At 29.6% G+C, this 11206-nt stretch overlaps 1 protein-coding gene across 2 annotated transcripts; it reads right to left on the bottom strand.

The window, feature by feature from the left end:
• Positions 1 to 538: 538 nt before the first annotated feature.
• On the bottom strand, positions 539 to 9810 carry LOC106640590 (fatty acyl-CoA reductase 1-like). 2 transcript variants are annotated; one of them, XM_023392761.2, is made up of 5 exons: positions 9435 to 9810; positions 7802 to 8321; positions 6618 to 6807; positions 4767 to 5015; positions 539 to 2567 (listed from the first exon to the last, which is right to left on the bottom strand). In XM_023392761.2, the coding sequence occupies exons 1-5, from the start codon at positions 9690 to 9692 to the stop codon at positions 2228 to 2230; spliced, it is 1557 nt and encodes a 518-aa protein (XP_023248529.2). In that variant the 5' UTR covers positions 9693 to 9810; the 3' UTR covers positions 539 to 2227. The 2 variants fall into 2 exon arrangements, with proteins under 2 accessions (XP_023248529.2, XP_089448315.1); XM_089592189.1 differs by lacking the exon at positions 539 to 2567 and having other exon boundaries at positions 4763 to 5015.
• Positions 9811 to 11206: the final 1396 nt, after the last annotated feature.

Genomic DNA, 11206 nt, shown 5'->3' with positions numbered 1-11206 from the left:
ATGATTTTCATTCAGATTAAAAATTAAAAAAAAATTTTTAAATCACACAAATGAAATTTTAGTTAGGTTAACCAAGTTTTAGTTGGAAAACACACAACAAAATTATTGGTTATTGGAAATAAAATAAAATAATAAAATATAATAATTTCTGTAACTAATGTTTATAATTAGAACAGTAATTTGGTTTTTATTAACAAATAAATTATTTGTGTGACAATTAGTAACTATTAAACTATTTTTAACTATACTCTTCCGTTAAATCAACTGCTTTTTTCTGCGTAATTTATGAATATTAAGTGATTTTCACCATTTTTCTTATCCGTTTATTTCTGCAAATATTTTTGTGTAAAATAAATTATATTTAAGGTAATAAATTTTTAACTTATTTATTAGTTTGTAATCTGAAAATAGTATAGTCGTCTCAATTTATACAGATTGTGTAAGTTAAACCCACTTTTTAAATGCTGTATATCAAGACTTAAGTGTAATTCTAATTAGTGCGAATTTTTTACGTATACATGACAAATAAAGTCCTGTAAAGGTTTAATGATGGTCTTTATTACTAAAAATAAACGGTTATTGTAACAATTTTATTTATGTAAACTTATATAATTTTTCTATAAGTAACCTGTAAAACTTTTTAAAAACATCTATTATTTATATTTATATTATATTTATATTGTATTATTCACACCGTTTTTTTTATATAAAAATATTGTTTGCATAGAGCTTCAACAAACATTTTTCAGTTTAGCCTCTGAAACTTTTATAAACTTGCATGATATATATATTTTGCAACAGTTAGACAGAACTAGTTAGTCTCTATTCATAAGAATGGACAAATATTATTTGTTGACTTATTTCTTAATTTATTTAACGCGCCATGAGACTGCACACATATTGTCGTAAAACAAACAGTTTCCTATGCTTGGAATGCTTTTCTCAATCATTCAAATATCTTAAATATTCTAAAATCATTTAAAATAATACAACTTTTTTTTGTCATTACACGTTACTATACTCGTGCTCTTCCTTTTTAAGTTCATCGTAATGTTACCATCCATATTTTTATTACAATTTAATGATTCCTTGATGTATATTACATCGCACAAGTGGTACACTTAAGTAGAAGTAATTTTATTCCTTCTATCCTATTTGTCTATTATAACCGACCATTATAGTTTTTAATTTTAATAAAAGTTTGAAGTTTGAACTTACAATCTCAATCGTTTTTATATTTCATAAGCGTGAAAGTATAAATGTCACTAATTTTGGATGTATATTGTAGTTATTTGATACCTAAATTTCCTTCGGAAAGTTCTTCCTTGATACTCAGCACTTTCGTACTGCTTAATTAAGGCTGTCTGATAAGGAAGTTATGTGTACTATTTTTTAGGACCGTAATACTAAAACCATTACATTTTTGCACCAGGTCCTGACAAAATCCAAATGAGTTTAAGAACTAGATTTCAAAGGACTTTTATTAATATTTTTAAAATTCTTCATTTAAACTCGTTTTCTTCATCTTGAGTCTGGAAAAGAGTTGTCATCAATTAACTTTTTGTGTTAAAGACGTTGTTTGTCTCATCTTTTTACATGTAAAAAAAACTGGTATAAAATATAGACGGTCTAATAAAGTGGGAATAATTTTAATACAAATCAAAGAAATATTTTGTCAACTTTGGCAAACTTTGGGAAAGTTTCATTGATTTAACTTTGGAAAACTTTGGTATATAAAAGTTGGCATGAGTTATGAAAAAAACAAAAAAATTTACTCAATTAGTAGACTCTTGCTACTACAAGTCTAAACCTCAAAAGGTTGGAAAATAATAAATGATTCGTATATGCGTTGGTATCAGCTACCATACTGTATATTTAATGTATAACATTGATAGCTACAACTCAGTATATTTTTTTTATAATAAAAAAAAAACTAATGTTTTACACTGTTTAAGAAATAATGATTTATATCAGATCATGTAATACATTTTGAAAGTATTTTCCAAATAAAAATTTCAATTTAAAAAATATAGTTTCAACACTTGGAAAACTCTAAAAAGCAATGGTAAACAATATTGTTATCAAATATCTTTGAAAATATTACTTCTTTTCGAAAAATCACTGAAATTCTACCTCAACACAACTTGAGAGTCATTGATGTTTTGATTTTCAGTCTCTATATCAATTAATTGAATCACATCCTAAAGGATTTATAATTTTGATAAACTTAGCTCATGAATTTCATCAGCCAGTTTAATAATAATAGCACTAACACTGTAATCGCTCCGTAGTGCACGATACATATCTGTATATATTTACGATAACTCTTTGCTGAATCCAACTTCTCTTTCATTATGTACATCCTGATTCCACGCCACAAAATACCGAGGTACGATTCCCAGATGAACGATTCCTTACGCATGTCACAATAAAAAATTTCCTTATCTTTGGCATTGAGTCGATCAATGACTTTCACAGTTTCTTTTACGTGAATCCGCCAGTTACCGTTTCCGAAGTAGTTAATTTTGTCCAGATGTTTCGTTGCATACAGGAACAAAGAGACAGCTCTATAAAATACAATATTGAACTCATTCATTGTATTAAAAATATATAGTGGTGCTAAATTAGATGCATGTGTATGAAATAAGAACTTAAATATAATTAAATTAAATTAAATGAAACAAAATTATATTAATTAAAACGAAAAAACAATAAAAAATGAAATAAAATACGCGTTTTTTACGTCTTTATTAATATATTACACAATATTTTGAAATGAATGTTGTGCAATCTTTACTATCTTTTAAATGTACAAGTGAAAATTAAAGTATCACAATTCTCTTGAACAAATGTTCGAATAGAAATTTTTTTTTTTTTTTTTAATTTTATAAATATGATGCTACTTTTAAGTTATTTTTTTTTTATTTTACTAATCTTACCATATTTTAACGTGCCTTTAATTGCATAGCTGTATGAATTTATCAATACACAAAATGGAGGATAGACCCTTATTTATACTAGACTTAATCATCACACATCTTATTTGCTTATTTTTTGTTCTTTATAAATATATATATGTTTCACACCTATGTTATCTATGAATTTTTTTACTTGTCCATGTTATTTTATGAGTTTTTTTACATTTTTATATTCTTTGATTTGATTTAGAGCTAATTTCATAACACTACAGCTAGTATTAATTGTATGATTTGCAAAATTATTGTATATCTATTTTGGATTTATTTCTGTCGTCAATTATTTATCTTTATAGTTTTTGTTGTATTTAATTTCCTGTAACTATGTTTGAATTTTACTTCATACTTTTTTTTGTAAATCTATTCCTTTTGTAACTACTACATGTACCACATTTATTTCCTCTTTCACAAATATCGCAAGTAAATGTAATTCTCAACTAGTTAGAATCCTTCTTCTTTCTTTGGTACATAACCTATTATTTCAGCCCTTTTTTCAACACATTTTAGCCAGTATGTCTAATTTTCTTTCTTTTACAAATTTATATTCTTACTGTAGAACCCCTTGACTCTAATTCATTCAAGCTTGTACTTGTTCATATCTTATATCAAATGCTTAAGTGTTTATAATCCTAGTTTTAACATTAATTTCAGAAAGTCCCATTTAATTTATCTTATTCTTTATTTACTTTTACCTTAATACTTTAGCTTTATATGGTATGCCACTCTTTATAAAATAATTAGAGTATTAATCTTCTCTCCTGAGTTCCACGTCAACTTCAGGACTACTTACTATTATTTTATTTTTCAAACTCTCAATATTATTTTCGTAAGTATTTAAGTTTAGTCGTAGTATTTGAGTTCATAAGCTTTACAATTAGTTTTTTTAATTCCTCCACAAATTTAATTTTGATGTAATAAATTTCTTTGCTAACTGCCGAAAATGGCTGTTGATCAACGAATTTCGTAATATATTCTTTGCTTTTTTCTGTACTAGATGATGTAAATACTTTTATTTTATCTATATTCGATCTTCCTTTTCTAATTCCAAACTGATATTTCAATAGTAATATATCTCTTTCCGTTTGCTTACTGAGATTTTTTCGAGCTATTTCTATATATTATTATTGTTACTATTATTATTATTATTATTATTATTAGTATTATTATTATTATAATTATTATTATTTTCATCCATATTATTACGTCTTAACATTTCTTTAATTTATACATCTTTTGTTATATATATATATATATATATATCTATATATATATATATATATATATATATATATATATATAGTCTTTTTCCTATCTGTGCACTACTCGGCGTAATTTTCGTGTCTCCCTCTAACTGCCACCTATGCTTTGAAATTAACTATATGAAACTAACTATGCTAAATTTTTTCTGTATATCTTTTTTATAATTTTCATAGTAATAAGATATCTATGTATATTTAAAAAATTTTAAATCAATTACACAACATTTTCAAAATAATCAAGGTTCTTTTCTGTGCAAAAGAATGTCACCTCTTTCTAAACTGCCAAAGAAAACAAAAAAAGTTTAAAAAAAGATTTCATTTGTTTGTTAAAAAATGTTTTAATAACTACACCTTTTCATCATTTGATTTTTACAATTAAAATAATTTCTTCAAGAAAAACTGATTTATATTAGACCGAAAAAAAATTGGAAAAGCTGCGAAAATGGTAAGTAGATGACATAACATAAATACATGGCTTTAAATGAGAATAGCAGTATTTGTTCTAAGAAAAATTAATAGTTGATACACTTACTTTGGTTTTTTTCCCGTAACTATGAGAAGTAAATCCACTATACAGGCAGGTATAAAATGAAACAATATGTGAAATATCCAAAATACGTAAATGTTCTTGGCGAATATTATAAAAGGCTTCCACACAGAACTGAAAGGTGTTTCTGTGTAACTGAAATTTGAAGTCAAGAATTCGTGAACGCCATTTAAGGTTAGGGGGTTGACTGTAGTACTGCCATAGTTGTAAACAGCTGGTTCACATTGGGTTTTTCTGTAGCATAAAAAGAAATGGTTCATTTAAAAAAAAAATTGGACCACCATTTTTTTCGTAACTTACTGAAAGGTCACGTGATCATTTTCTTGGTTTCAAAGTTGTTGGGATTAAAAATTTTTTGTTCACAATTAGAAAATATTCTACTTAAGAGGAAAAGACTTGCGGCGAGTGCGTCACTTGAAAATGCACACAATTGCATTGCAAAAAGCTTATAGCAGTGAGGAATATTTGACCTCTGCGGATCATTAGAATACTACGAGCCATTTTTTTTTTTCAAAACGCGCTTTGAAGTTACAAACTACACGTGTCAGAAAAAATCAATTTTCATGGCCACGAATAGATATTATCTAAGAAAGGTTATATCCTCCAAAGTATTAAAAAGTCGTTCAGAAAACAATAACTTTCCTTTTGGAGGTAAAATATTTGACGGTCAGAAAGATTTTACGTTTGTAGGAAATTAAGAACAATGTTAACAAATTCAATTGAGATTTTGCCGACGAGCTGCGTAGTCTGAAGTCTTTTAAGGACTTTGAATGACTTATTAAATCTTTCTGTAATGACTTAAAGCTACATGCACCCTTGAAGTCCTGATAAAAAGTCTGAAGTCTTTGGGAGACTTCTGAATTTTTTAAAAGACTTAGAATGCCTTATGAAGTTTTTTTTAAAGACTAGGCTATATGCACCCTTGAAGTTTCGGTAAATAGTCTGAAGTTTTTTGGAGACTTCAGAAGTCTTTGAAAAACTTAGAATGACTTATGAAATCTTTAAAAGACTTAAAATGACTTATGAAGTCTATTTTAATGACTTTAAGCTATATGCACTCTTGAAGTCCTGGTAAAAAGTCTGAAGTCGTTTGGTGACTTCTGAAATCTTTGAAAGACTTAGAATGACTTATGAAGTCTTTTTTAATGACTTAAAGTCTTTTTTAATGACTTGAAGTATTTTTTAACGACTTTAAGCTACATGCACTCTTGAAGTCCTGGTAAAAAGTCTGAAGTCTTTTGGAGACTTCAGAAGTCTTTGAAAAACTTAGAATGACTTATGAAATCTTTAAAAGACTTAAAATGACTTATGAAGTCTTTTTTAATGACTAGGCTATGTGCACCCTTGAAGTTTCGTTAAATAGTCTGAAGTTTTTTGGAGACTTTTGAAGTCTTTGAAAAACTTAGAATGACTTATGAAGTCTTTAAAAGACTTAAAATGACTTATGAAGTCTATTTTAATGACTTTAAGCTATATGCACTCTTGAAGTCCTGGTAAAAAGTCTGAAGTCGTTTGGTGACTTCTGAAATCTTTGAAAGACTTAGAATGACTTATGAAGTCTTTTTTAATGACTTAAAGTCTTTTTTAATGACTTGAAGTATTTTTTAACGACTTTAAGCTACATGCACTCTTGAAGTCCTGGTAAAAAGTCTGAAGTCTTTGAAAAACTTAAAATCACTTATGAAGTCTTTTTTAATGACTTCAAGAGTGCGCAGTTCCTCGAATTTTGCCACAAACTTGAAACGCCACGTATCATTTGTACTTTGAAATCAATTTAAATGAACACCCTAACTCGAAGATCTTAAATAAGTGCAAAAAGAACATGCGTACACTCACCCTTTACTATAATTATCCCACGTCACTGCCAGCAGTGCATTAGTGGTGTAATCAGAAGGAACCAAGTCTATGGGGTAACATACATGATAAGCCGTGTGAAGGACTCCTAGGCCAGCTGCGATGAATACTAGGACTGGTCCATTTTTATTTCCACACCATCCGGCAAGTGGTTCATTGTATGCATTTATAACTGTCGATTAATCAAATGGTTGTACTTTCAATAGTTTTATTCAAGCAATTTTGAATTAATCACCTTATAAATTATCGATCGATCCCCCTGTGAATAAGTAATCAAGTAACGAGACCTGTTCGATTGTTTATATACGTGAGAAAGTTTCCTTAACTCAGCCACGTACATATTTATGAGTTTAACGATCTATGTGTCGATTCTTATCATTTCTATTTTATTGGATTTGTAAAAACAATATTTTACTAGATATTCATAGGTCAATGTCTCTCAGAATGTAGAGATTATATAAGGTAATAATAAGGTCAGTAATTCACTGTTATAAAATTTAACTAATCCTGTGTATTTTATAAATATCCTTTTTTATCTTGTTCCTAAATTTCTTGTTGTAAATATTTAGCATTCAAAATTTATTTCATTAAAGATCATGTTAAGGACTGTTGGATCAGTCGATGCCTGTGTATACAAGTAATGTATAACTCGAAGGTTTACCATTTGCTGCATAGAAAATAAATAATACACTTTGTCTAGGTATTGATCACTTTTTGCTTTAAATTGACAAAAGTTAATGAAAAAAGCATGTATTCGTTGATTAGACATTCATTTTCGAGCGAAAATGTTTAATGCATGTTCAGCCAATATGTCATGCAGTTTTCTAACCTTGCACTGGCATAAATCTGCGGTATATAACGTAACTCCATTTGCATGCACACTGGGCATCACGTTTTTATTTGACGTTATCGTGAATTCATCCTTACGTTCTTTATCAACAAGTACCGAATGCTTGTAAACATATTACCATGTTTTTATTACGGAATAGATTTTAGAAAAATTATGCTTCTTGTGAATAGATCGAAACTATTTTCATCGTATTTATTACATAATCGTGGAAATATAACGTGTCAACTTGTTCTCACAGTCAAAATGTGTTATCAAGGCACCATGTAAAAGTCAAGATGGCAAAAAACTCCCTGATATGGATAATTGCAATTCTTACCGACACTCGGCCTGTAAACTCCGCAGATGAATTTGGCCCTCTGGCCGTGCTGCTTGACCAAATTTTCGGCAATAGCTTTGGTGTAGGTGTAGATGTTGGGAAACTTCCCCAACCAAGTCTGCATGAACTGTTCCGGCATGCCATCCTTCATTTCAAGGTCCTTTTTCATCATCACGTAAACCTCATTAAGGTCGGCAGGTGGTTTGTAAAAGGTCTCTTCGACGTCCTGGATGTAAGGATGCGAGTACGCGGTGGACACGTACATGAACATCTCGAGCTTTTTGCATTCGTGGGCCAACTCGAGCATACTATTGGTGCCGAGGACGTTAACTTGCAGCGCCAAGTACACGCGAATGTCGAACTTGACGTTGGCAGCGTTGTGGAACATTATATTGGTCTCGTTCTTTATGAGATCCCGATCCGCCTCCGACAAGCCGAGCTTCTCTTCAGCCAGATCGCCTTTTAGAGCCGTCACTTTGCTTTCGAAAGTTGGACATACCTTTCTCAATCGGTCAAATATCTGTGGTGCGTTAGATAATATATAATGATTATCGTTTTCTTGTTTGGTGGTGAAAACTGTTTCAAATTTACATTGCTATTTTCAACATTTATTGACTTTGAATGAATGAGCGAGAACTTTGTTGTTTTTAATCAACAACTACGTGGGTTGCAATGATTCTATTCTAAAATCATTAATATTTCCCGGGGGTACTACGAGTTACAGGATAAATGGAATACTCGTGAAATAATATGTGTTCAAGTCAATAAGTAATCCATTAAATTTATGACGAAAATTTAGTTTTAGCGTCAATTACAATTAGTTATTGTTGGTTGCCGCGATGCGATAAGTATTAGCTTACACGAAGTAGTCTATACCCCATGGTTTTTCAACCTTTTGCATTAGCATTCTGGCAATGGTTATTTGAAAAAATAGTAATTTCCTTATAATGATAGTAATATTCTTTTGTAAATGAGTTACTGAATTGAGAAACAAATGTGTGTACTTGTACAATTTTTAAAGGTACTCATAAAAAACTACACTAATTTCATCTTAAAAAAGAAAATAACTTAAATGAAGTCTTGTATTCGTTAGATAATGAAGTCACGAGGTTATGGTTAAAATGACATTCACCGGTTGTAAAAATAAATGTTTTGTGAATCATTACCATAATAATTCTTCGTTTTTACAAAATACAATCAAAATTACAATTTTTGTAAATTAAAAAAAAAAAATAATACTTATCGCAATATGTATCATTAGAAAATGTTAATGAGTTCGCGAAGCGCACCTGATCTGTCTAGTCATCCATAAAATTAATGCAGGAGATTGGATGCGTCAAATGAGCTAAAATGATTATGGTATTACGAATTAATTCAGAAGAAAAATATTGTCATGCATCATCGATAAATAATTGTCATTGATTACAATTATGTATTTGATAGTTATTAAACCCATGTGGTATTAGTAAAACAAATCTGCAGATACGACCCTCTTATTTTTGCTCATTAAAGTTTCATCACATTGTAATCACTGAGCAACGACATCCACATTCAATGCCAAAACTTTCTCAGCCCATTCGTAATTTTTTTTTTTTTTTTTGTTTTCTTCGCGTACTGTACCGATTTTACGTACTATATTTTGGAAGTACTTCTTTAACAACTCGTCGACTGGGGTATTCTTCTTCTCCCTCATGAGCACGAAAATGTGCTTAACTCCGGGACAGTCTCTAAGCAGCTTTTCGATCAGGCATTTTCCCATGAAACCCGTGACACCAGTGATAAAGATCGTCTTGCCCGCGAAGTACTTGGCAACTTGGCTTTCCTCGCGCGGTGGCTGTACCAATTCAAGGTCATCCTTCATGTGCTCGTAGAGCACGTCCACTTGAGACATCTTGAAGGCTTCCACCGAAAATGAAAGAAACGGCGGCAACAGCAACAAACACAACCACAATTTATAGCTGCAAAACGCGGAAATGAGCGTGTACCTATTGTAGCCGTGAAAGCGCGGCTGGATGTCACAACTGAAAGCCTCGTCAAGCCTTATTGGCAATTTATATAGGATGGCACACGCGCTGCCTCTACATATATAGATATACATGTAGATATGTCGTGATCGTGACCAAGTGCGAAATAGTGGGGCTTAGGTATACTGTCTATGTGACGATCATTGCCCTATACTTGTACTAGTCACATTAGAATTTCAATATTTCTGGCTCGTTTGAATTTTCCGATACTATACTCATAGACCTCGTCTATTCGATTGTTCAACTCGACAACGTCAATTGAAACGCTTTTTCGGATTTTACCTGTATGATTTTGGTTTTAGTCCGATTGATAGTGATTATTGATAGTGCTGGTAATATGTTTTATCCACAAAAGACAAACAAGGTAACGAGGAGCTGTTTTTATTTTTGAAATTTACTTTAATAATAATTTTAAAACATTTTATAAAGCGTTAATTAACACGTACTATTGTGATTATTGAAATTATAAATCTTATTGAAGTCAAGTGAATTTTCTAAAAATTAAAAGAGGGCGTAAATTATGAAGAGCAATTTTTCAAGATAGCTAGAGAACTTTAGGACAAATAAAAACAGCGGTTTGTTGAATCATATTAAAAAATTTAAAGAAAATTTTGTTTCTCATTTCTCTAACAAAATCTGATAAGCTGCATCAAAATTTTAAATGGAAAAAGATATTATAGCTCATCAAACAATTTCTGAAGGATTTATTAAGTTCGTATCCTATTTGCCTACATAGCTTCAAACTTTTATCTTTGAGAACTCTATGGTCATGCATCCTCTCAAAATAAAAATTTAGATTGGTAAATGTATAATATAACAATTAGTATTATGTTATATATTTGATTATTCTGTAAAATGTTTGTTCTTATCATCGTAGTAAATTTTACCTTTTCTTTTGGTACAATTTTTCCGGACACTGATGATACTTGATTAACACAGGCTAACATCAAAGTCTTAGACTAGATTAGCCAACCTCATTTTTTATTCTCTTGCGCTATTGTCATTCAAAGAAGAATAGAATGATCAACTATTATGACGCTTCAATAATAAAAAAAATCAACAGAGACTACAAAATCTTTAAAATTTTTACAACGTAATTATTTTCGAAATTTAACCGTCAGACTACAGAAAACTATATAATTTATTTAAAAAAAAAGAAAGAAAAAAAAAATGCACCGTAAATCAAAATTTTTTAACAAATTTATACTGAAAAAAATGGTTTTTTAATTAAATTCAAAATAATATTTTATAGAATATATAGTAGTTATTAGCCTTAGTTTATTATGAAACAAGAAAGAAGAAAAAATTAATAAATAAATAAAAATAATACAGAAAACTATGTGAAATGTATAATAGAATAAGTCTTTATCAACCAAAAAAA

Source organism: Copidosoma floridanum, unplaced genomic scaffold (genome assembly GCF_036245765.1).
Source record: "Copidosoma floridanum isolate Cflo_tuat_1 unplaced genomic scaffold, Cflo_Japanese_pri ptg000001l, whole genome shotgun sequence".
Taxonomy (NCBI): Eukaryota; Metazoa; Arthropoda; class Insecta; order Hymenoptera; family Encyrtidae; genus Copidosoma; species Copidosoma floridanum.
Note: the sequence above shows the minus strand (reverse complement) of the source record. Positions and strands in the feature narration are given on the sequence as shown.

Excerpts from the sequence above, each read along its gene's own strand:
- LOC106640590 (XM_023392761.2), bottom strand. The coding sequence starts at position 9,692 with ATGTCTCAAGTGGACGTGCTCTACGAGCACATGAAGGATGACCTTGAA. Across the intron at positions 8,322-9,434 it reads AGAAGTACTTCCAAAATATA|ATATTTGACCGATTGAGAAA; the intron begins GTACGTAAAATC and ends AACGCACCACAG. Across the intron at positions 2,568-4,766 it reads GTTACGGGAAAAAAACCAAA|AGCTGTCTCTTTGTTCCTGT; the intron begins GTAAGTGTATCA and ends TGTATTTTATAG.